Source organism: Capricornis sumatraensis, chromosome 19 (genome assembly GCF_032405125.1).
Source record: "Capricornis sumatraensis isolate serow.1 chromosome 19, serow.2, whole genome shotgun sequence".
Lineage (NCBI taxonomy): Eukaryota > Metazoa > Chordata > Mammalia > Artiodactyla > Bovidae > Capricornis > Capricornis sumatraensis.
The window spans coordinates 6,429,258-6,455,022 of NC_091087.1; the positions used below are offsets into that span (position 1 = coordinate 6,429,258).

General features: G+C 49.2%; 1 protein-coding gene across 1 annotated transcript in view; it reads left to right on the forward strand.

The window, feature by feature from the left end:
• Positions 1-25,765, forward strand: part of LOC138095433 (liprin-alpha-1-like) — a 197,486-nt gene that overhangs the window by 4,521 nt on the left and 167,200 nt on the right. The window contains exons 8-16 of the mRNA XM_068991484.1: positions 1,511-1,657; positions 3,041-3,169; positions 3,968-4,049; positions 4,372-4,478; positions 8,218-8,441; positions 10,241-10,472; positions 12,528-12,557; positions 15,168-15,310; positions 16,164-16,336. Coding sequence (XP_068847585.1) covers positions 1,511-1,657; positions 3,041-3,169; positions 3,968-4,049; positions 4,372-4,478; positions 8,218-8,441; positions 10,241-10,472; positions 12,528-12,557; positions 15,168-15,310; positions 16,164-16,336 — 1,267 coding nt within the window. The remainder of the gene's footprint in view (positions 1-1,510; positions 1,658-3,040; positions 3,170-3,967; positions 4,050-4,371; positions 4,479-8,217; positions 8,442-10,240; positions 10,473-12,527; positions 12,558-15,167; positions 15,311-16,163; positions 16,337-25,765) is intronic.

Consider the following 25,765-nt stretch of genomic DNA (forward strand, 5'->3'; position numbering starts at 1 on the left):
ATCTCCCTGTGTTTTAGGTTTCCTATCCATTAACTTCACCACAGAGCACTGATAGAGTGCCCTGTGCTGTTCAGTAGGTCTTCACTCGTTGGTGACTTGATGCATAGTATCAGTAGTGTATATATGTCAACTGCAGTCTCCCAGTTCATCCCCCTACCTGCCTGCTGAATATATTCCCAATGATGCTGAAATTTCCTTCTGATTCACTCAGGTGAGTCTGAACGTCTGTGGAGCCCATTCTCCCGGAGAGATGGGAACATGCTGTGTGGGATCTGCTGAGGCAGCTTGCCTGGCCATCTTCTCTAGTTTTCTGAGGTTCCACTCCTTGAAAGGATGTGTGACAGTGATACCAGTGGTCAGACAAGTCGAGTGGCATTTGCTCACCCTCAGATCCTCAGGCCCGTGCTGTGTAACCAGGCAGAATCAGGATGTTTCTGGCGGTCGTGTCTGCTGGTGTTGTGATTTATGAGAAGCTCCCTAACGGTCACTGTGAAAACAGAAGAGAGCTGGGGGCTCAGGCCTCCTCCCGTGAGCCTCGCCTCTCCTCTCTGTGCAGACAGACAGTGCCCACCCTGCCCCACCCCTCCCCCATGAGACTGTCTCGGAGTGCACCCCTCCAACATGTGGTACAGCAGGTGTACTTGTTTAGTAGCTCGGTGTGAGTAATTCTGTGTGAGAACTCAAAACAGAAATATTTGCACATGTTTGTATAACGTGTTCACACTACTCTTTGGCAACAGGAGGAGATTAGGTGGCAGAGATTAATACACAGAGAATTCTGGAAAAAGCGTTTTTAAGACCTTGCACTTTTCATGTTAGGACAACATCGGTTACTTAGTGAGCACGGAGGGACCTGACATGGATTTTGAGCCAGCGGACAGGAGTCGCATCGGCAGCAAGCTCTGCTCCTGGTTTGAGCGTTTCCTACATGTGGTGTAACTGCTTGAGAAGAACTAGGCTTGAGAAGGCTGCTCCCAGTTGTGTAACACGTTTACTTCTGTTTCTACTCATTAATATTCTTATTTAATTTTGAGGAAATTGCATGAGATTTTTCCAACTTTTACCTGAGGAAATGAGCCTCAGAGCTCCCAGTAGGATCTGTTGAAGGTCCCTCCCTGTTCTGGGTCAAGCCCACCTGTATGGTGTAGGAGACAGAGATCCTCATTTCATGCCAGATACCTTCCCTTCTGGAATTCTTGCAATGACAGAGTAGTTTAGTGTACTTTTTGTTTGCTGGTTGGGTTTATGATGTAGAAAAGAAGCTTGGTAAATCGAGTGGCCAGACAGACATTAAGACAGATGGGTTCCATCGTGGCAAATGTGACATTTGAGGTAGGCGCGTTTTGGCTCACATCTCAGAAAACTGCCATGTCTAGGACTTTAATTTTGAGGATGCTAATTTTATGTTTGATTTGAAACTTAGGATTTAGTCCAGCTTTTTTACTCTTAATTGTATCACAGTATTCTATGATAATGACTTACCTTTTCTCCTCTGCAATGCCTGGTGTAGGCTATGGCCCAAAAGGAGGACATGGAGAAGAGAATCATTACACTTCAGAAACGCTACCTCGCTGCACAGCGCAAAGTCATCTCTGTGCACAACCTCGATGATAAACTTGAAAATGAAATCGCAAATAAGGATTCTATGCATCGACAGGTAATGGCTTTTCCTGAACTGTGTCTGACTTCTGTAGTAGTGAATACTGAGGAAGGAAGGTAAAGACCTTTTCATGTGACTCCCATGTTGGAAATCAAGTCTCAGTGTAAAGTTCTTATGACCCTAAAGTACTGCGTTCAAAAGTGTGGATGTACATCATGATAAATCAGCTGTACTGAAAGGAAATACATTTTTTAAAAATTGAGGCTGACTGCAACTTACAGGTTTGAATTATTTGGGATTTGGGTTAACCATTTTGTGGAATTCCACTCCTGACTCTTGTTTTACTTGACTTGAATCTGTTGGCTTGTTAGCATTTTTCCTGAAAGAGCAGAGAGCAGCAGGGAACTTCACAGCAGCTGGCTGCCTGTTGGGAACTGGGTTCACTGTAACAAAAGGCAGGTTTAGAGCTCCAGTCTGATTAGGGTTTGTACTTCCTGTGGTTTGGTGAGCTTTACTTGCTCCTGTTCCTGTGTGGTCTCACATAATCAGGACTTAATCAGGAAAACCAAATCTGGCTTCTCCAAAACAAAGTGAGTCAGTCTGGTGTGTGAAAAAGTGTATCATTGGCCCCACTACAAAAATAAAATACTAGAAAGCCATTGAAATGTATGATGTGGAATGCTAATTAAGAGCATTCTGATATACAGAATAATGGCTGTAAAAGGCAAATCAGAAAATACTACGTTGTTGTTTTCTGAGGGTTTTAAAACACATCTTATTGTTTATGTATGTATATAGAGTAATACACACACAGAAAAAATAAGAAAGCTGCTTAGAAATAAATGCTAACCTCTCAGGAACCCGAGCGTATAGATCATTTCATTTTTTTTTTCTTTTAAAAAAAAAGAATCTGTCTAAATGTTCTACACTGAAAGTTTTCAGAGTAAGAAGATCTGTTAAAAGAATAATTATGCATTTACAAATATTAGTTGACTGGCATTTCCCCAGGCACACTCTGATCAGGTCTGTATTTCAGAGGAGATGAAAGCCATATTTTGGCTTACAAGCCCATGGCCGTCTGGGTTGGTAGGGTTCCCTTCAAATGATGATTCTGGTGATGTTTTAAGAAGGGTCAGTACTGACCCTTAACTTGTCAAGATGAATGAATAAGCTTCTACAGAAACCTGATCTTCTTTAATATATAAGAACTTTTTTTTTAAGACTTCTTTGGAGACGTTTAGGAAGAGCAAACACTCTGGCAGGAGGTGTTCTGCCCACTGAGACCAAGCCCAGGAACACAGAGAGAAAAATTACCGTGACGTGGCTTCCGAAGCAGAACTAATCCTGTAGACACACGCATTTAGGTTTTGTCTCAGCTTACTAACAATGGCAGAGGCTACACCGCTTGGCCCATTTTGATGTTCTGCTCTCCCTTTGTAGAAGGAGGATAAAGACCGACAGCTGCAGCTGTGCCTGGAGCTGGCAGAGCAGAAGCTGCAGCAGATGCTGACAGAAGTGGTGGCTGAGCTGGCTCAGCGGGGAGCTGCACTCTCCAAGATGCTGCTCTTGGTCCCCGGGGGACGGGCACGGGGAGGGCCTGTTCCCTTGTTGTCCCACTGTGCCCCTCCCCATGCTGCTCAGTCCGCAAAGGAGCGCAGACGCAGGGGTCGTGCTGCCCGTCTGAGATGGGAGTGCTCCCTGAGTGTCGGACAGTCCCCGCTCCCGTGTCATCCCTAGGTTAATTTCCCTCCGGTTTTGTCCTGTGCTCTGTGTGTCCCCAGGATGCTTCAGCTCCGAGTTACTGCTGCTCAGAGTTCAGTCAGCAACTCAAAGCCTAGCAGGATACAGAACGAGAAAAATCCCATTCTCGTTAAGAGATGGCCAAAATAGCTCTGTCATGAACAGAGTTTTAAGTCTTTATTCATACATTGTTGAATAAGTCACAGCGGGGCACGGTGCAGACCCAGGGCCCCACTCCCAGCTTGCAGTCCCCGGGAGCCCATGGGTGAGAGGCCACGTCCAGGCGACGTGGCGCTGCTGGGGATATGGTGCCCACAGCCAGCCAGCCACCCCGTCCTTCTGGTGGGAAAGGTGTTGCCTTGCACTGCTGCTGGGCACTGGCTGGGCATGGAGAGGCGGGTCGGGCCTGTGCTGGCCTGGCTGTTGGAGCTTTGCCTGGAGCTCAGGGAGCGCCTGAGGGGCCGGCCGGTTTCCTGAGGCGGGTGATGTCCTGTGCTCGCAAACCCTCCCCAAGCAGGGTCACTAACAGCCGCCAGGGGGCGCCCTTCTGCCTGTGATCTTCTCCTCAAGGGCTGGTTTCTTCTCTGCCCTGGCATCTTTGCTGTCTGTCCCCGGTCGGCCTTGTAGTCTGAACTTTTGTCTTCCAGAAGCTCTGCCACTAAGGAGGCGAAACTGTTCGAACTTACCTCCCAGCTTAGGAAGGAAGAACGTGTGCCCTCGTGTGTCCCGTGCTTGCCACTGCCTGCTGCCCGCGCTGGCTCACCCCAGGCAGTCTGAGGAAGGGGCCTGGGGCCAGGGGGAGCACCTCTCCTCTCACGAGCCGGTCACCAGCACCCTCTGTCACCCACGTGTCACACACGAAGCCGCGCTGGCTGCGTGAGCAGGCGTGCGGGTGTGCCCCCCGTGAACCCAGGGCCAGTGGTCCACACAGAGCATGGCCTGCTTGCCGCCCCTGCAGTCACAGCCCGCGTGCCATCAGGACAGGGTCGTTGAGAGTGGAGCTGACACTGTTCTTGGCTGACAGGCGGGAGAGAGACACAGCAGCATGGAGGAGAGGGGCGTGTGGGCCGGAGACGCGGCTGGGCAGGGCCGGCACTGCCTTTCTCTGCCGCTCCCGTCTCTGCCGTCCAGTGTGCATGTGTGGCCCTGTCTGCTGATCCAGGCACCCAACCTCGGGAGCAGGGCCAGATGTGGTCGCCCGTAGGTGGTGGGCAGGGGCCAGGGGGTCCCCACTCTCAAGAAGGACGCTTGTTGCTCTGACCAGCCAGGCCAGGGAGCTGCTCAGCATACAGTTGGACCTTACGAGTGTCCCTCAAACCTGAGGGAGCCAGCCCGAGGCCCGTGAAATGGAAGGCATGGTGCCCAGATGTGGAGGTGCTTGCCTCGGACGTGGCACTGGAGTCCCACATGCCAAACTGCCGGTCCAGATGTGGGGTGTGTATGTAGGATGGCTGCTCCTAGGCAGGAGGAGAACCGAAGTTGCACTGCGACAGAAGACGCTCCAGGAAAGGGCGATGGTGGATGCTCGCATCAGAGAGCCCTGAGAGTGGTTTCCCGGAAGGGTTGGCCACACAGCGGTACCTACCATCCAGGAAATGGAGTGGGGATCCCAGGTCCAGCCTCAGGGGTCAGTACTATCCCCACCATAGCAGTGTTCTTGGGCCTGGAGTGCAGAGCCTCACATGTGGGCTCCCAGGGGGCTGTGGTTCTGACTCCCATCATGAGACCTCAGTGAGGCTCCCTCTCTGCTTAAGTAGAGGGCTCAGTGTCTCCCGATCAGGGGTGCACTTCCTTACTTTCAGAACTGCTGCTCAGAGGCTGTTGAGATCGGGGTGCTGTTTATGACTAAGCCAATTCAAAGTAAACTTTTGTTTTGCTTTAAAAATATTTGAATGCTGATGCCTTATGCCTTCATGCTAGTCAATAAGCGTGACAGCATCCACAGGCAGTGTGTAAAGGAACAGACATAGATGTGTGCCCGCAACCCTTCCAGAAAGCGTTAGGCGGAATCACCAGTGGCCCCTATGTTACCAGCCGCTGTGCTAGAACATTCTTCTAGGTCCACCCTCACCCCTTCGTTTCTTTCTTAGAAGTTTATTTCTGGGGCTTTGCTGGCAGTCCAGTGGCTGGGAGCCTGCCTTGCAAGGTCAGGGACGCAGGTTCGATCCCTGATTGGTGAGCTAAGATTCCACGTGCCATGCGGCAATCACATCAAAGGAATCGCTCGTGATGCAGCTAAGGCCCGATGCAGCCAAATCAATAAGTTTAGTTCAGGATCTTTTATATAATGTGATAGAAAAGATTGAAGCAAGTAAAAGCAAGCAATCTCATATTCCAACTCCAGCCATCTCTCTTTTTATTTGCTTTGGAAAATGTCTTAGAACCTCTATCAGAGCAGCTCAGTGGGCAACAGTCTGGTTGAGGTTCAGGGAAAACCTGTCCCAGCTGCACCGGTGCCCTAAAGACGAGGCCCAGAACCTTCGCCGAGGTTGACGCTTGGGCAAGGCTTGTCTGAGAGAGACCCATGGTCACTACAAGTTCTGCGGCACATTTTTCCCCCACAAAACCCATGATACCCACACCTCACTAGAGAGCTCTCTTCACCCTGACCTGTGGGCTGGCCCTGAGGTGGAGATAGTTTTGGCTCAGGTTTGAATGTTACATGTGAAACCTGCGCCAGTTTCCTGAGTGACCACTGAACTGCAAAAGCTGAAAGCAAGTATAAAGCAGTTTCACTTACCCCAGGGACCTGGCCTCCTTGGATCTAGAAGATCAGTCGGGGAAGGAGGAGTTTTTCTGTGTACAAGTTAGTGTTAACAGTTGTCATCCGGCTTCGTGCCGACACTTCGCTCTGGGTGCGAGGTCCACCCCTCATCCCGAGGTGCTTTATGCTTTCAGACAGGAGAGTAGCCATCCCGCAGTCCACGCAAAGTCTGTTAAGAATTGACTCTAAAGCACTGTATGTATCTTTTTCAGAATCCTCTCCTATGGGAAGTTGAAAATGCAAAAAAGCATTTAGAAGAAATGCAAAATGACAAGGTCCTTAAATCTCTAAATCCTTTAGAAATGTGTTAAGAGCTGAACTGAGGCGGGTTCACTGTTACAGTTACTGCAGATGCTTCGCGGAAGTGGAGTTACATTTTCCTTATGGCTAGTCCACTGCTGTAACATGTATAGCATTTCTGGTTTTGAACATTGAATGTGATTTGCATTATAGGTGGATTTAGAGTGTGTGGCCATTGTGTGTGGTTCAGAATTCTAAGTAGTCCTTTCTGGGTTCACCCGAAAGCTGACACAAAGCATGAGCCTTTCATGTGGACAGTGCTGTCCGTCAGAAAGATAATACGAGCCACATACACAATCTAAAATTTCCTAAAAATGAGCGGGCTGCTTTACATGCTTTTTTCACTGCGAGTCTTGAAATCTGTGTGATTTCCACATCGAGCTTTGCACCGGCCTGCGTCACATCCTCAGTGTGCTGCACAAGGCGAGTGACTGCCGTGGCCAACAGCGCAGAGCTGCCAGGTTGAGTCGAGTGACTCGGAAACTTGGCCGTTTGACTTGTTTTACCCCGTGAGGAAGTGAAGTGGGGTGTAGAGGAATGAATGTGAGCAATGCCCAGGAATGAATGTGAGGTCCATGGAGACAGTCTAAAGCAATGAGAGGAGTGAGGGCAATAGAGTGAGTCCTGTCCCCCACCACCCGAACCCCGACCCCAAGTCCAGCTTCTCTCTATAGACTTTGTTGTCGTCAATGGCTTGCCATGTTTCCTCCAGAAGCTTTTCTACACCTGAGATGTGACTTCTTATTCATTATGGTTTATAAGGGTTAGTATTGCTCTGAGTGTTTCTATTTGCTATGGAACACTTAGAGTACAATTTCTCAGAATGAAAATGTTCAAAAATGTGCGATTTTAAGGCGAGAGAATGGAGAGGATGTGCTGATCGGGCTGATGGGGGTGAACCCATAGGCAGCTAGTTCGCCAGAGCGGAGCAGGAATGATGGCAGGTGGTCCTGGAGCCAGGAAGAGGGGTGGCCCAGCCCTGGGGAGGGGTCGTGATGAAGACAGAAAGCGAAGGTACTGGCCATGGGGGACAGGGAGCAGGCAAGCCAGCAGCTCGAGGCTGCCCCTCTGTTGCTTTGAGGTCATCTCTGGGAAAACAAGGCAGGACCTGGGTGAGAGTGGGGCGGGGGGAGATTTGCGGAGAGAAGGGTGTGAGGTGTGAGAGCGGGAGGGCGGCACGGGGCCCAGCAGGCACTCTTGCATGCGTCTCAGATGACAGAGGCACCCTTGCGGTGTGTGGGGCCATCCCCAGAACAGCCCGAGGGCCTGTCCCCTGAGAGGAGAGCCACGGGAGGCTGGCCCTCCTGTCCCCTGGCTGCCCCTGCTCACTCCTGCCTGTGCGTGTTCAGACCAGCCTGGAAAACGGAGGGCTGGCAACCCACGAGGACGGCACTCCTTGGCGAACTAGTACCAGTGATGACCGGTGGGGTGGACCCAGTGGCTGCAGAGCTGAAGGTTTTTTGTTTTGTTTTGTTTTGTTTTTTTCTAATTTTCCTTCAGCCTGGCTGATGGAAGCAAGGATATATTTTTGTAATTTTCGGTTTTTGTCTCTGAGTCCATCAGCCCACCCTTGTGAATAACCTCATAGGATTGCCTTCCGTCCAGGCTGAGACCTGAATGTCACCAGGCCATCTAGGAACTGGATTCTCCTCCTGCCTGTTTCTTCAGTACTGCTCGCTTAAGAGATGGCAGTGTCTCATAAGCAGGGCCCATTTGTCCAAAGTCAGGGCTTCCATGTAAAATTGTGTTCAGTTCCTGATAGACTTGATGTGCCCAGAATTTTGCTGACGAGACGTGGTCCTCTCATGCCCAGGTGCAGCCCCTGAAAGATCAGGACTGGGAGCGCAGGCACCAAGCCAGCATGCTGGCCAACGTGGGCCAGGTGTTCAAGAGTGACAAGGGCGTGTCAGACGGCATGGGCAACCAGGTCACCCTTTTCAGCGCGCCCGCTCTGCTGTCGCCCAGCGGCCAGACCGATGCCAAGACTCCGGCCGGGAGGATTCAGAAGCAGCTGGACAGGATCAACGAAGAAAGCTGGTGGGTGCACCTGAGCCCAGCTCCCCGGAGACTCGGCTTCTCTGAGGAGCTGTCTCCTGCTTAGAGAAGTCTGAGTGTTCCATAGTGAGAAAACTGACTTCAGGTCTGCTTCAGGAATTTTCAGTTCTGAGATTGCCCTTGATTATAGAGCTCAGTCAGCCAGGGCTTTCTGTCCACAGTGTGGTGTAAGCACTCTGTGGGGTGGTGTTGTGGGGTGTCCCCCCCTCAGCTCTGGGCCCCAAGGTGGGTGAGGTGCCGAGGTGGTGTCCCCTGTGGCCCGTGCACCCTCCAGCACTGAGGGTTCACCCTCGTGTGTCCCTTGGAGCCTAGTACGTTCTGGTGAAAAGCCACCTGGTACAGAAAAGATGGGGTTCTGGGCTTGGCAAATTCCCACTCAGATCTGCATTTCCCTTTGTAACTTAATACATTGTGAAGATTGGCTTGGTGTAAGACAGTGATCCAAGGACATGTGTTTGAGTTTTTCTCATCTCATCAGTATATTTAAAATGTTTTCTTTAGACCCAGTCTTGGCAGTTAGAACAGTTTACAAAACAGGATAGAACCCAAAGGCCCGCCTGTGGTGAGCAGGGGGCCCTGGGTCTGGGTACAGCCGGGTGGCTGGGGCCCTGAGGCCTGCCTGGTGCCACACCAGCACAGCTGTGCCTCCTGTCCCGAGTCCACGTTCAGAGTGGCCGCAGGCTGGTGACCCTGCACAGGACCTGGCAGAGCTGCTGCTCAGATTGTTCTCATCACATCACCCCTGCCCGAGGTGCCCGTTCCTGCCGGTCGAGTGTGGGGGGCTCGGGGAAAAGGCAGGGGTGAATGGCACAACCAGCAAACGCAGATGGTGCCGCCTGTACTTTTGACGCTGAGACAGACTGCTTTGTGGGCCGTGTTTGAGCACAGACAAGCTCAGAAAGATTGTCTTTCCTCATCCCCATAGGAAATTTGGAACAGTTATGTGTTAATATTTTTATTTTTAGAGCAAGTTGTCAGGTAAAAATGATTTTTCCTTATGAAACAAGTTGACTTGATGTAAATGGTAAATTCTGTCCATCAACTTGTCAACAGTGAAAAACTTTCAAGATGTATAAGTAGAAGTGAAACTGCAGAGTTTACTACCTGTAAGGATCTTGTATTTTTATGGGAAAATCATTTTATTTGCATAATCATGCATGTAATCTGTATATAAAATCATCCATGACACATTAGGGGAGAAGAGCAGTAACTGTGAATTCTAGGTTAATGCAGCACATTGACCTGAATCCAGAAACTCACACAAAGCTGGTGGAGAAATTCATCAAGTGATGCGTTTGTACATACACAAGCTTAAAACAAAATGAAAAGTTCAACTCAGCACTTCATCTGGTCTGGAGACTTGTGTTTAGAAACTCCAGCATGCTCGTGAATCGCTGTTTTGGTTATACGGAGTTCCGGATTCCCAGTGGAAAAGATCTGAGGCACTGACGTGCATCTCTGCCCTGAGAGCAGGGAAGGTAAAGGTGGTCAGCTTCAGGTATCTCCTCACAGGGAGTAACCTCCCAGCCCCCATCAGAATGTTAGAGTAAATAAGTCAAATCAAACGTGAATGATGAGGGGCCACTTTGTAAGACTCAATGATAAGTTATTCTCAGTTTGAGAATATTCCAAAGAGGGAAAGCTGAACCTTTTTGCTGAGATGTTAATTGAGCAACTCTTCCTGGAATTTGCTAATCGTGATACAGAATGCAAGCCCACATTTGCTGTCCAGACATGTTCCTCTGCTGACAAAGGCAGGTGATGATTTTATTCTGTTTTAGGTTGATCCAAAAAGACAAGGAGAACACGGATCAGCGGGCGGAGGGGATTGAGAGCAGGGTGGGCAGTGGGAGCTTCAGCAACCTTCGGCGCTTTAAATCCTCGGACTCCCTCAACCTGGATTTCGCCTCCTCACATGCCGGCTCCTTCCCGCCCAGCAGAGGGCGCTCCATGCCCGAAAGGAGGCAGCCCAGCCCTGAGCCAGAAGAAGACAAGATGGGCTTCATGACTCTGGTATGTGTCTACCTCCTCCCTGCCGCGTCCCTCCCCGAGCACACTGGTTTTCTTTTGTTTGTTTGTTTTTTTCTCTTTTTACCCAGAAGAAAATCAGGTACGTTTGCTACCCTCAGAGGTCTAAGATTTTTAAAACTGCCTAGTCTTGAATCGGGCTTCCCTAGTGCCTCAGACGGTAAAGCGTCTGTGTGCAATGCAGGAGAGCCGGGTTCGATCCCTGGGTTGGGAAGATCCCCTGGAGAAGGAAATGGCAGCCCACTCCAGTATTCTTGCCTGGAAAATCCCATGGACCGCGAAGCCTGGTAGGCCACTGTCCATGGGGCCGCAAAGAGTCGGACGCCACTGAGCGAAATCATTCCATAATCACACAGCGACAAATGAGTCTTGATATTTGGACCCCTGGCTTAGGAATCTCAACTGGTCTGCTGGCTGATGGGCCTGGCCGCGCGCTCAGGCCAGCTCTGCGTGTGAAACCAGGTTCAAAGCCCGGTGCCCCAGGGCCCCAGTGAAGAAGTCAGGCTTCCTCACTCTTCCGAGTCTGAAAACGGGATGACGACCTAGGGCTTTCGGTGACAGAGTGTGCGGCTCTAAAGCACATGTTCCAGCTTTCTTCCATGTTTAGTTTAGGTTTTGCGAGTGCATTGCTGTTTACCCCATGAACTCATGTTTACAACAGTCTGCTTTGTAACTGCACTTGTATTTTCACTTTTTTTTGGTTACCACCCGTTTCATGTTAGCTGCATTGTTAGTCGGCATATAATTAAATTAACTGTGAATCATTTAGCGGCATGTGAAGTGGTAACTAGTCCATTTTGTGGTCTTTGGAGACACTGTTTTTATAATTTGCATCGTTGGCTAATTAGTTGATATTTAAAATTCTTTGACGATTTCTCTGTAGTTTCACGATTGATTTCTTTCCGAGTGTTTGTAAAAGAACAGTTCTGTATATTTTGTCCTGCTGTTGGAGTTCTCTGATGGTGTGTCTGCTTTCATCATTGGTTTTGATTTCCTGGCTCATTCTGTTGCCTGCTCAGTGATTGTCAATCAGACCCCAGCTTCCCACCACTGCCCCGCCTCGCCCCCGAGGCTGCAGTTGACCCATCCATCTGCCCTTCCCCGTCCTCCCACCTGCTCTGGTCATAGCAGTGCTGTGGTCCACAGCAGGCGTCCCCTTAGTCGGGTTTGTGCTTTGTCTTCATGTCTCATCAAATGGTGTTTTTCCCCCATAGCAGTAAGTTTGAATTAGCATATCACTATGCAGTTACAACCATAATGTAGATGGATCCTAAACCGCATATCATGTGTCATTCATAAATGAGATTATCTTTACCTAAAGAAATGATCTTCTTAAGTGTAGAATTAATGGACTTTTGACACAATATCCTTTCTGTGTCGGTGCTTGTTTTTAAGACTATAAATCTCATCAGCTTTTGCACAGTGAATGTCTCTACTAGACTCTTTAAAAAGCATCTTCTATGGTTAATAAAATGTAAAGACTGCACCTGCTATTATGCAAGCTTTCTTTCTTACATATTTTCACAGGGAACCTGCTTTAATACATTTATTTTGAGAACTTTTAAATCAAATTCTAGGTAAGCATTTTATGTTAATATCCAATAGGTGGTTTGATTTGTTCAGTGTTCAAATAGGTATTATGGTAACTTCCTCATCAGTTAAATTACTATTTTAAAGTATAACATGTTTTTTATGAAGAGAACCTAACTTATAGAGAAGTTTGGCTGAGAATAGACAACTGTTAAGGGGCTTTATTGTACAGAATGCTGTGCTTTAATAAATCATGATGTTGTAATAGAATTGTATCTTCCTGAGTAATAATTTATAGTGTTTCTCTAGTAAATCTTGAATAGCTTATTTAATTTCTGTGGTCAAAAGAAATGTTCTGTTTCCAGTTACATGTTCTCTAAGTCTTCATCTCACTTATATGTTTGCCATCATTTTTGCTATACTGTGTTTGTCTGTACTGATTCTTGAATTTTTAGCTTCAAAGTTGCAAGAAATCTGGTTTCTCTTCATTCCTTTGCATGCATCTATCAGCCTAGTGATTTAAGAAAGCATTGTCAAAAGGTAAACTATTTAGTAATTTAGCATGCCTCTGTTTCTCTGTGAAGTATTACAGAGTCCTTATCATTTTACATGAATGAACACTTTGTGGTTGTGTACTGGTGAATAATTGACATTTTAATGGAAGTAATGAAACTCACCCACCACTTAAAGTATGCTGATGGTTCTGTTGGAAATAGGTCATTTGATGGGACAATTGTAACAGTTTGCCCATCTCCCACTTGTTTGCCTTCTAATCATCTCATGCTTATTTATAATAGACATAGTATTATTTATTATTTTAAAATTTGTCTTTACTTATTTTTTTGGCCATGCTGCACAGCTTATAGGATCTTAGTTCCACAACCAGGGATCATACCAGTGTCCTGGCAGTGAAAGTGGCAAGTCCTAACATCTGGACCACCATGGAATTTCCGCTTAGAGTATTTTTTTAAACAAATGACTGAATCAGAGCTATAGAAGTTAGATTTGGGGGAAGCCAATTTAATGACGGTGGGTAGCAGTGTGCAGGAGACTCTGTGCACCAGGCACTGTGTGGAGTGCTTTCCGAGTCTGTCATCTAATCCCGCAGACGCCAGGTGAGGTCCAGGCTGCTGTTATCCCCATTCAGCAGACAGGGACACTGAGGTTTAGAGAGGCTGAACACTGTGCCCAGGCTCCCACACCCAGCAGTGTGGTTCGGACTGGTCTGATCAGAGCCTGGACACTTCCTGTGGTGCCGTCCAGCCCGCTTTGCTCCAGAGGCTCTCGTGTCCATCACGGCATCCCTGATGGAGGGAGCTCGCTGCCTCTCCCGTTTGGTCACTTGGTTGAGCCCCTGTTGTTGGAGTCCAGTGCCCCGAGGGCTGGCCTTCCTTGTCCCTCTCCCACTCCCAGCCCGCTGATGGAGCACTCCTGCAGGACTCGGGCAGCTGTGCTCCAGTTCAGGCAGCTCAGTGCCCGGGAGCCCTTCTGCTGGGCACAGCAGAGCAGCGCCATCACCCTGGGGTTGGTGACCTGGGTGTGCTGCTCGCCCGCTCTGTGGCCTGCTTTGCCCTCCTGGTAAGTGAGGACACGGCACCGCCCATCCTAGTCACGTGGGCACCAGTGGGGCGGCTCCCACCCTGGGGGAGGGCGGCCAGGCTGCGGACCCAGAGCCTTCCTTAGGAGGAGGCCCGGGGGAAGGGGCTGGCCATGGTCCCTGACTCTAAGGCAGGTGTTTGTCTCCACTGAGTCCATAGTCAACCCAGGTGTGTCACTTCCCTGCTCTGTTCTTTGTTGTTTTCTGATTTTTATAAGTGCTTATTTTAACTTGAATTTGAGATTGATCCCTGTTCAATTCCATGTGGATAATTTCTAGCCTTTGTAGCCTTCTGTTGTCTGAGGTTTCTTGGTAGAGGTCAGGGGAGGGTGCCCAGTTTATCCAGCTGCTGTTAAATGAGTTCAGCTGAATTTTGCACTAAGTCACTTTGTTGTCACCAAGCTCCTGTGGGGCTGCGTGGGATCAGTATTCTTTACAGAATCCCATTAAAAAAGGACTGGTTAGTTGGTTAAAACAACACACTCATTGTTTATAAAAATACTTGCCATGCATGTTTCCTCAAACCTCCCCTGCTTAACCACACACCCAAATGTGTAAGTGAGACCTGTCTGGACCCCGAGGGGTTCATCTGTTCCCCACACTATTGCCACCAGTGTCTTTCCTATCTTCAGACCCAGGACTAGCGGAAGAACTGGGAGTCCAGGCGAGATCATCTTTTTCCTTTTTTTAATTAGTTTATTTTTTAATGGAAGGATAATTGCTTTACAGAATTTTGTTCTTTTCTGTCAAACCTCAACATGAACCATCCATAGGTACACATACATTCCTTCCCTTTCAAACCTCCCTCCCATCTCCCTCCCCATCCCACCCCTTCTAGGTTGATACAAGATTATTTCTTAGTGAAGACCTAGGAGAGCTTCATGTAAACCCCAGGGAGCAAATGACACTCAAACTGGGTGTAAGCACTTCAGTGTGTAGCCCCCGGTCTGTATGTTACTGAGAAATACAAGCCAGACATATGGTGTTCGCATGGAGGGCTTAGGTACCTTTTCTGTGTTTAACTTGTCGTCCTGGGCTCAGTAACCTGCATCATCACTACAGATGATCTTGGGTGGTGGTACAAGCTGTTTCCTTTCCTCCTTCAAATCGAAAGGTCTGGATGGCTTTGCTGAGAGGTTTCTTACTCTTGCTAGTGGTGCTTATGAGCAGCATCTGGCGATGAGCACAGTCCTTTCATCAGGGCAGTTCATGCCATGCAGGGTTCACAGTGCTGGCGTGGCTCTGCTGTCCTGCCTGGCAGGGCCATCTGTTCGCTGGATTTCAGGGAGTGCAGAGCCCGGCTGCAGGGAGGCTCCTGTCCATGGTCTCTGCAGTCAGTGGGGTGCTCTCGCTGCTCCACGGCCCCGCTTCTCTTGAACAAACAATCCTTTAAGATGGCATTAAGCTAGAACAAGGCATTTTTTGTACTTGGCGGATAGCATAGCTAATATATTTTCAAGTTTAAGTTTCTGGTTATAATGTAAAGCCTGTGTGATTGCCTTTTTCGACACAGTCTATTGTTAGCCAATTTTACACTGACCTCACTCCCTCAGCTGCCAGCCATACAGGAAGAGGTAGAAGATGACACCATCAAATGTGAAACCTCGACCTCCACCTCGATGCGGTCCTTTCGGCTGGACCGGCTCACGGGCTCACTGCGCACAGCCAGCGATGAGGATATCAGGGACGCCCGCAAGTAAGGGGCCTGCTCGCCTCGTCGTCAGTTTCAGGAGCCCTGTGGCTCTTGTCTTGAAAGAGTTGCAAGGATGGTTGTAAAGGAATCCCACTGGATTCGGTTCCTGTGTTTAGTGGTGAACTTCAGGTGCTGGGGTAGAAGAGCTCAGTGACCTCAGTGATTTTAGAAAACATCTGTCTCTACGTGTTGACTCCCATGGGAGGTCTCTTCCTGCTCTAGCTAGAGGTCTGCCAGGCCTGGGGCGCGTTCCTGATGGTTACGACTCCATGCCTCTTGGCTTTGCTCTTGAGGGTCCCTCCCTTTTCCTCAGGGGTCTCCTCTCAGGAGACTGTCTGTCCCCTCCTGTGACTGACACTGTCCTCATTCAGAGCCCAACCTGCTGAGCTCCCGTCGTGAGCCAGGCAGCACTTGTTGGAGGGCACATGTGGTCACCTGCCCAGCAGCCCTGCACAGTGACCGTCGCTCTCCTGCCACGGCCGAGGACGGTCACTCTGCAGGAGGTGGGGGGGAACTGCCCAGAACTGGGGAGCTCGCCTTCTCTGGGAGCATTGTCACCTGCCGAGCAGAGACCCTGAGGGAGGGTTGGGGCGCCCTCTGTACCAGCTCGTCTGGAGTGAAGACCTTCCTCCTTGGGGGAGGGCTCCAGTCAGAGAATCTCAGCTTCCTGGGGCCATCGGTTGTGGCTAGAAGCCTGCATCGCTCATGTGGAGTGTGGTTGGTGAAGGAGACCCCACTATCTGCTGTGAGGTTGAGGCGTGGGTGTTGCTAGGTGTCCGGTTCTATCAGTAGGTCTTATGGAGGGGTGTGTGTTTGCACAAGGGTGCCAGTTAAAGGTCATTTTCTCTTCCCGAAGCACGACAGGCTCTCAGGACGGTCTCGGGAGCAACCCCAGCAACAGCAACAGCATCCAGGACTCGCTGCAGAAAGCCCCAAAGAAGAAGGGCATCAAGTCCTCCATCGGTCGTTGGTTTGGCAAGACGGAAAAGGGCCGGCCTGGACACACCAGCAAGGAGGCGTTAGGACCAGGTGGGTGCTTCCCATTCAGAGGGAGGAGGGTCTGCGTGTATGTCCCTTCTGTGTCTCCCCCACTGTCCCCACGAGGCTCCTGTCACTTACGCTGGGTGTCCTCCTGGGAGGAGCGGAGGAGGCGTCTGTCTTCTCTAGGGTCCGAGATGATCAGATCAGTTGATAAGTAGATGGGTGGACGGGTGGATGAACAGATGGCTGGCTGGATGGGTGGGTGAATGGAGCATGGAATGAGTAAAGCAGATGCTTACTCCGATGAGAAACGTATTCTACGAAACGGGTTGAGTAGGAGCCGGGCAATGACTGTTTCCTCCAGAACAGTGACAAGCGTTTGGAAATGGCCTAAGTGCTCATCAGAGAGGAGTGAGGTACAATCTGTGGGCACCCCACAAGGAACAGCATCCCCTCCTTCCTGCCACTTTCCCCATCCCCAGGAGCTCATGAGGGGTTCTGCCCATGCCCCCCCACCCCAGCCCACAGCCACGCAGGTCCTCCTGGGGTCTCCTCATCACACAGTGTTATCATCAGGCCCCCGTCTCGCTCGGTTTCATCTCCTTAAGGACAGGGTATGTTCCTGCCTCTTCAGCCAGATATTTGTTGAGTGTCTTCTTTTTGCTGGGTGTGGGATTTACAGGGTGAGTAAAACAGATGTGGTCTGGAGCACAGTGAAGGGAGAAGAGAGAAAAAGGAGCAGATTATTCAATGCTATCCCTCTTGTTAGTAAATACAACACTGAGCTGGATGGTGCATTGATTGTATACCAGATGCTGTGTGTGCCCCTTACCAAGCAGGTGCTGCCACCTCCCGATTTACAGGGGAGGAGACAGTGATGGTCACGCGGTGAGGCAGTGGTGAGGGCAGGTTCACATCCACGCAGTGGGACCATGCACTTTGCCGAGCCCCAGCCACCTCTCTGGTGGATGCAGCAGGAATGAGATGGTTCTATGGCATCACTGATTCGATGGACATGAGTTTGAGCAAACTCCAGGAGACAGTGAATTACAGCAAAGCCAGGAGTGCTGCAGTCCACGGAACGGCAAAGAGTTGGACACAACTGAGTGACTGAACTAAACGCTGAGTGTGTGCTAAACTGCTTCAGTCGTGTCTGACTCTTTGTGACCCCAGGGACTGTAGCCCAGTAGCTCCTCTGTCCGTGGGATTCTCCAGGCAAGAATACTAGAGTGGGTTGCCATGCCCTTCTCCAGGGCATCTTCTCAACCCAGGGATCGACCCCACATGTCTCGTTATCTCTTGCAGTGGCAGGCAGGATGTTTACCGCTAGCGGCACCTGGAAAGCCCCAGGGAACGCTGACAACTAGGAAATGCAGAAAATCAGGGGGCTGCTCCTAAGTTAAACTGGAAGAGCAGCAAGCACAGGATGAGAAGAGGAAAACACACGAAGAGCAACAACAGTGCCGACAGAGACAAGCCGGGATGTGTTCACCCACAAAGAAAGTATCTATGCCATTCGGAGGAGGAGCCCACCAGCCCTTGGAGGGACAGTCGGAACCGGAATGAAAACCGAGGCCATGGTCAGCAGTGCCCACCCACACGGCCTGAGTGGCATGGTGTCACTCACCGGCTTCCTGTGTCCCCAGAGCTGCTGGAGTGACATCTGAGTGCTGAGGCCAGGCAACGTTCCCAGGTGAGCTAAGGCATCCCTGCTCTCCTTCCAGTGCTGCTGTGGGGCTCTCTGTGGGCGGCCACCCTCATCGCCTGCTCTGCCACCTGCTGGGGCCCGGCTGTCCCCCTGGGATCCTTTCAGCCCTTGAGCTTGGATGTTCCCAGCCCTCTGCCATGCCGGACTGGGACACAACTCAGGACTTGGGCTTGAGATATCAAGGAGACCGTGAATCTGGAAGGACACAGCCCTGGGGCCCTGGAGTGACCATGTGAGAAGAGCAGGAGAGCAAAGCCCCCTCGGGGAGGCAGCAGAGCTGGGGAACGTGCCCACACCCACCGCTGCCTCTGGCACAAGTGCCTCTTCTTTGCCTCTCCTTGGCGTGAAACAGACCCCAGCTGCTGCTGCTCTGCAGGTGATTCCTAAAGATGCACATCCTGCAAGAGCTATTGTCCCGCTGCTCTGGGGCTGCCTAAGTGTGCTCAGGAGCGTCAGACAAGTGGGGCTGCCACGCCTGATGCTGGGGGAAGGCCTGATGTTGGGGGAAGGCCTGATGCTGGGGGAGGGCCTGATGCTGGGGGAAGGTCTGATGCAGGACTAGGGCCTGATGCTTGGGGAGGGCCTGATGCTGGACTAGGGTCTGATGCTGGGGGAGGGCCTGAAGCTGGACTAGGGTCTGATGCTGGGGGAGGGCCTGATGCTGGGGGAGGGCCTGATGCTTGGGGAGGGCCTGATGCTGGGGGAAGGTCTGATGCAGTACTAGGGCCTGATGCTGGAGGAGGGCCTGATGCTGGAGGAGGGCCTGATGCTGGACTAGGGTCTGATGCTGGGGCAATGTCTGATGCTGGGGGAGGGCCTTATGCTGGGGCAGGGCCTGATGCTGGGGGAGGGCCTGATGCTGTGGGAGGTCCTGATGCTGGACTAAGACCTGATGCTGGAGGAGGACCTTATGCTGGGGGAGGCCCTGATGCTGGGGCGGGAACATCTAATGCTGGACTAGGGTCTGATGCTGGGGGAGGTCCTGATGCTGGACTAAGGCCTGATGCTGGGGGTTAAACATCTGATGCTGGTGGGAAGGTCTGATGATGGTGGGCAGCCTGCTCCCAGATGTACACAGAGTTGTGATTATAAATCTCTCTGAGAAATCTTTTTTTCATACTTTCCTGACCACCTTGCTATGTTCTTTTTTTCTGAAGCATAATTGCTGTGCAATATAGGTTTGATTTCTGCCGTACAGCAACATGAATTAGCCATAGGTGTACGTGTGTCCCCTCCCTCTTGAATCTCCCTCCCACCTCCCCCTGCTACATTCTTGTTTCTATGGATATATGAATAATAAAGACTGTTGACAAAAATAACATGAAAAGCTCCCACACACAAGTGTGCACATGTACACTCCCTAGTGCATCATTCGGGTCCACGTCAGGGTTGCCCTCGGCCACCCCACCCTGGGATCCACGGTGAGCCTCGACACCTGCACTTTGTTCCCACCCTCGGCCCGCTGCCCATGCCTCAGCAGCAGAGGGGCCCTATCCCCGCAGGTGCTGAAGTGATGGAGTCCCTTGTCTCTGAAGCCAAGGACATGAATACCAGGTTGGTTGTCCTTTGGGGACACCTATACTTCCGCCTTCTAGCCTTTCCATTGTATCCATCCGTTTCTCTTAACAGAATGTCCATGTGATGACACGGGCTCCCATTACCAGCTCTGGTCTGTTCTCATTGAGAATACACTCAACACTCTTACCCTCGACACTCTTTATTGGCAGTGGGACATTTTGCTTCAGTACTTTATTGAAAGAAAGCAATAAATAATACTGTGGTAAAAAATAGTTCAAAAGTAGACTGTACATACTTTGTCACATATTCAGGAAGTTCACAAAAGATAGAAAATTAGAATGTTAACAATGAGTTGTACAAGGAAAGGCAGAAGACACATGTAAAGAGACATGCCGTCTGTGTCTGCTGAGATATCAGCTGCATAATAAGGCACCATGACCTGAATGCATCTCTTGCTGGCTGCTTTAATGTGCTGCTGAAAAAGTAAAAGTTACATTTGCTACTTATACTATCCAAAATGGTTATGTCATCAAAATCTAAAAATGTATGCCTAGGTCCATTCTTTAAACATGTTTACAAACAGATGTAAAAAGATGATTTACATCAGAAAAATAAGGCCTTTGTCAGAGCTGCACTATGCTGTCTGTCTGTCGGGGATGTGGCGTCCTCACTGTCCAGCTCGATGGCTCCACAGCGGGTGCAGGGCATCGCGATTGGTCCTCGAAGAGTCTCACTGGAGAGGAGGGATCTGGGTCCACAGAGACTGGGTTACAGGAGAGATTTTCATAGTCGTCTCCTAGTTATCCTTTCAGCCCAAATTTCATTAGAAGCTCACAGTTAACACCCAGTACTTTTAAATGGCTTCATGCTGCAGACAAAAAGCATTTCTTCCCAGAAACAAAGTACAGTTTAGGTCAGTTGTTAAAATACAACAATTGGTTGAAATTCAGTTTGCTCATTTCAGAGTGATTGTTGGAGAGCTTGGTTACATTCTGGAAGGATAATGCACACTGTCATGATGATTTTACAATCGCAGTAAAACCCCTTCTCTCATGGCTTAACATTTAAAAATTAAACAAGAATAATGACAATAAATGTATCATTTGCAAAAGCCCTATATTTGTTCATAGGATTTATACAGACAAGTATTACAGTACAATCATTTGAAAGACTAAAATCAGGTATCAGAACATGAACTGATCTGAAAGGATATTCATAGCCTGGATAGACAAGAAAAAGGAAGTATATAAATGAAGTCATAAGTTTACATAAATATAAGAAACATTAAATTTTAAAATATTTTCTCTATGGTATTCATGAATTTTTCACTAATTAAAAACTCTAATAAAATATCTTATGGTCCATATAACAAGTATTGACAGATTAAAGATTACATCAAGTTCAAAATGTAGCCTTTGTCGTATTCTGGACGCTGTATAATCACCTACAGAAGTAGTGCGGGTAAACTGGAAACAAACACATAGACGAGTCAGTCCTGGGATGGCAGCTGGTGCCCGAGCCCCTCCTCTCCAGACACCCCACCCCACCCCATTCTGGGCTTCAGCTGCTTTGAGAATTCAGAGAAATGTGAAGGACCAAGCAGATCAAGGAGAGAACTCTGTGGCTGACTTTATTCTGACATAGGCTAAAAGCTGCTGGTAAAAAAACTTAAAACCCAATCCAGCTTTCTAGCTGAGATGTGAACAGGACAGAGCAGACAGCCTCCTGCTCTCAGAGTGGCTCGAGCAGGGCTGGGCTCCCGGGCTGGACCCACCAGAGGACCGCCCAGAGCAGCACCTGCAAGGGAGGGTGGCCCCTCAGCGGTGGCTGACCCCCATATGCCAGGGCACTTCTGTGTTAAACACTGGCCTCTGGATGAAGAGGCCCAGGGCAGGGCAGCCATGTGAACCCTGATGCTCTGGGCCCTGTTCCCTCTGAGAACATGCACGCAGGGCATGGCCAGCAGCACTGCTGCTGTGGGAGGGACACCCGTGTGTACGGACGCCAGGGAGACTCGGGCCATGTTTTACAGGATAGGTAAGAGCACGTATTAGTGGAAATTACCCTAAAACTTGGTGTTTTAAAACTACAGCCTTATTCTTGTTGTCCAGTCACTCAGCTGTGTCTGACTCTTTGTGACCCCGTGGACGGCAGCATGCCAGACCTCCCTGTCCTTCACCCTCTCTCAGAGTCTGCTCTAACTCACGTCCACTGAGTCGGTGATGCCATCCAACCATCTCATCCTGTCGACCACTTCTTTTCATGCCTTCAATCTTTCAAGCATCAGAGTCTTTTCAAGTGAGTCAGCTCTTCCCATCAGGTGGCCAAAGTATTGGAGCTTCAGCTTCAGCATCAGTCCTTCCAATGAATACTCAGGGTTGATTTGCTTCAAGATTGACTGGTTTGATCTCCTTGCTATCCAAGGGACTCTCATGAGTCTTCTCCAGCACCACAGTTAAACAAAGCATCAGTTCCTCGGTGCTCAGCCTTCTTTATGGTCCTACTTTCACATCCGTACTTGACTACTGGAAATACTATAGCGTTGACCAGACGGATCTTTGTCAGCAAAGTGATGTCTCTGTTTCTAATACGGCATCTAGGTGTGTCACAGCCTTTATTACATCACCATTTCTCATGGTTCAGTGTAGTTTGGTTCTCTGATACTGAGTCTCACCAGATTGGGGCTGTGGTCCCTTCAAGGCCTGAATGGAAAGGACGTGCTTCCAAGCGTACACATGAGGTGGGGGCTGGATTCAGCTCTTGGGGGCAGTTGGCAGGAGGCTGTCCTTTGTCCTTGTGACGTGGGCCTCTCCGTTTATTGTTTATTGTGATGTGGGCCTCTCCATTTATTATTTGTTAGTCACTCAGTCATGTCAGACTCTTTGCAACCCCATGGACTGTAGCCTACCAGGCCCCTATGTCCGTGGAGTTCTCCAGGCAAGAATACTGGAGTGGGTTGCTATTTCCTTCTCCAGCAGACTTTCCCAACCCAGGGATCAAAGCCAAGTCTCCTGCATTAGCGGGTGGAGTCTTCATGGCTGAGCCACCAGGGAAGCTCAGTCCTCTCCATATGTGTGTATGTACATGCTAAGTCGCCTCAGCTGTGTCCGACCCTTGGCAACCCTGTACGAGGCTCCCTCTGTCCATGGGATTCTCCAGGCAAGAATACTGGAGTGGATTGCCATGCCCTCCTCCAGGGGATCTTTCCAATTCGGGGACTGAACTGGCCTCTCTTGGGTCTCTAGCAATGGCAAGCAGGTTCTTTACCCCCAGTGCCACCAGGGAAGCCTGGGCCTCTCCATAGGGCTGCACAAAACATGGCAGCTTGTTTCATCAGAGCAAGTGAGCGACTGGAGGTGGGGGAAGTCACCATCCTTTTACCCTGATCTTGAGACATCCCACTGCTTCTGTTGATCCATTTCTCGGGATTTTGTCTGAAATTCTGACAGGTCTGAGATCCTACTTCTGAGTTAATGAGTTACCTTACCACAGTTATTTATATAAGTCTTTATGAGTGTGCACGTATACCTGGGTAGCATGTATTTATACCAGTATGCAAGTGTATATGTATGCATACAAACATACATGCTAGCCAACTGTATACACACCAGCCCGTCATGAGATCTCTGGATCAAGCATCAGACTGTTTCATTGCCGAATAAACGTAGCCCTGGTTCCCCGCAGGGGGAGAGGGTAGAGGCATGTGTACCTGTGTGTGCAATGGGGTTTATGCATAAATTCCAGGTTATGAAACTCAGAGCTTAAATAGATGGCTGACACATCTGCTCCTGCTCTCCTCCTCAGTAGGAAAGATCCTGTATTTTCTTCTGGAATAGAAACAAAGCCTCTTTTGGAGGAAAGAAGCCTAGAATGTGAGTACATGGCCCTGATCGGCAGGGGACAACCTCTAGCCCCTACAAGGCAGTAGCCAACCTCTCCCTTCTAAGGCGTGTCAACTATTTGTGCTTGTTGCATGCTAAGTCGCTTCAGTCATGTCTAACTCTTTGCAACCTATGGACCTTCGCCCACCAGGCTTCTTTGTTCATGGGATTCGCCAGGCAAGAATAATGGAGTGGGTTGCCATGCTCTCTTACAGAGGCCCTTCTTGGCCCGGAGATGGAACCAGCATCTCTTAGGTCTCCTACATTGACAGGGAGGGTTCTTTACCACTAGCACTACCTGAAAAGTCCTGTTAACCCTTCAAACAGCCTTTAAGCAAAGTTGGCCACAATCTTTGCTCAAAGAACTTAAACTTTAAGCAAATCTGAAAAATGTCATGTCCATTTTATAAATTGAAAATAATAGGATTAAAGGCCAGAAATTTGTCCCCAGTAGTAAAGATAAGCAGGGTGCACACAGTCTCTCTGCCTGGATATTAAACATTCACTCTATAGAATTTCATTAAATACATATAAACTTTTAAAGATTCTTTGACATCCCCCAATAGTTTGAGTTGGACAAATAGAAAATACAAAACTCAGTTTTTGGAATAGATTCCACACAATCGTGAAGTGACTTTTCACCCATCCCTTTCCTGGGTCCTGAGTCATCTTGGCCTTTTTTTTTCTTGACTCCTCAGACTCGGGTTTTACCGTGTCTCAGCACTTGAGTGTCTTCCTCTGGATTCTTTTGTCTGTTCTGTCCTCTTGGGCACACCTCATGCTCTCCCTGCTGAATCACAGCAAAAGGTCTCCAGCTTTGACAGCTGTTTCTGTCCTCCATTATGCTACCATCCCACAGGTGTCTGGAATCTTCCTGATGCAAACCACTTCCCAGGATTTCCACCTCTCCCTCCCTGGAGAGTGTCCAGACAATGTCTAATGAAGCACTTGGCTTTTGCTCCATTCTCTGAGTTGCTGAAACCATTTCCACACAAACGATCATTTTAGTCTACCTCTTAGCCTTGTTCAGTAATCATGGATTTTAGAGACATTTGGGCTTCCTCGGTGGCTCAGATGATGAGGAATCTGCCTGCAATGCAGGAGACCTGGGTTCAACCCCTGGGTTGGGAAGATCCCGTGGAGAAGGGAATGGCAACCCATTCCATTGTTCTTGTCTGGAGAATCCCCTGGACAGAGGAGCCTGGCAGGCTACAGTTCGTGGGTTGCAAAGAGTTGGACACAACTGAGTGACTAACACGCATATAGACATTCATGTGACAAAATGTTTTTGTAGTATTATTCAAATGTCAAAAACTTCAAAATAATTAAAATGTTCCCAGTGGGATTCTGGTTAAGTTACTGGTGTTAGACCCATACAGTATGTTAGGGAGTTATCAAAAGTAACATTGTAGCAAAATAATTAGTGAAATGAAAAAGTGTTTAAAAATGTTTAGAGGGAAAAACAGGATTATTAATAGTAGTTACCTGTGGTGGTTTTAAGGCAGGTGCACAAATTATTTGATCTTTTTCTTTCAAGATACATAGCTGAACATGGGGTGCAATTAGTGACCCATCTGTAATCATGAGGACATGGCAGAGGTGGCTATCCATGAGCAGCTGCTAAAACTAGCATCTTTCTTCCAGATCGAAGGGCCAGCAACAAGCCATCACAGCAAACAGTTCCTCAGGACAGTGCGGTAACCATCTTTTAGGTCACGCAGCCATGTCAAAGGGGTCCCTGTCCACGTAGGGCATTAGGCCCAGAGTCAAAAGCTAGCTCCCACAGCCTCCCTCTGAAGGCACACAGGTCACTGGCACTGGAGAACTCGTTATTAACCAGACTTTCAAGGGCCATCCACCAAACCCGCCTGTTCTCATTGTCCCCCAGGCAATGACAGAGTCCATGGGGAACACGTCTCTGCAGACAGCATTGTCTGCGATCTTAACTTGAAGTGTGTCCTCAGCGACACGGTTCCTAACAGCCACATCTTGGTGGATGACTTCTCTGCTGGGCAGATGGCTCATTCCTCAGGCAATCTGAACAGTCATGTGAACCAAGTCTTGTTGAGAAACCGCCTGTGGATTATGGGCCTCAACTAATTGGCGTTGCCATAAAAACAATCTAAGATTCCCCCAGTTCATGTAAGCCAATATCCCCAAGGGCTTTTCTCCTTCTATACACACCCTGGTGACAGGAAGAAGATTTCTGTGATGGAGACCGCACAGCTTACAGCTCTCAGTGAGCATCATTGTCACCAGAATTTCAGAACTTGATCTTTATCCATCTTTACAAATACTTTCTTTTCTTTATCTGGATCTTTTTCTTTTTTTCCTTTAGCCACAGACTTTATTGCTTGAATATTTGCAACT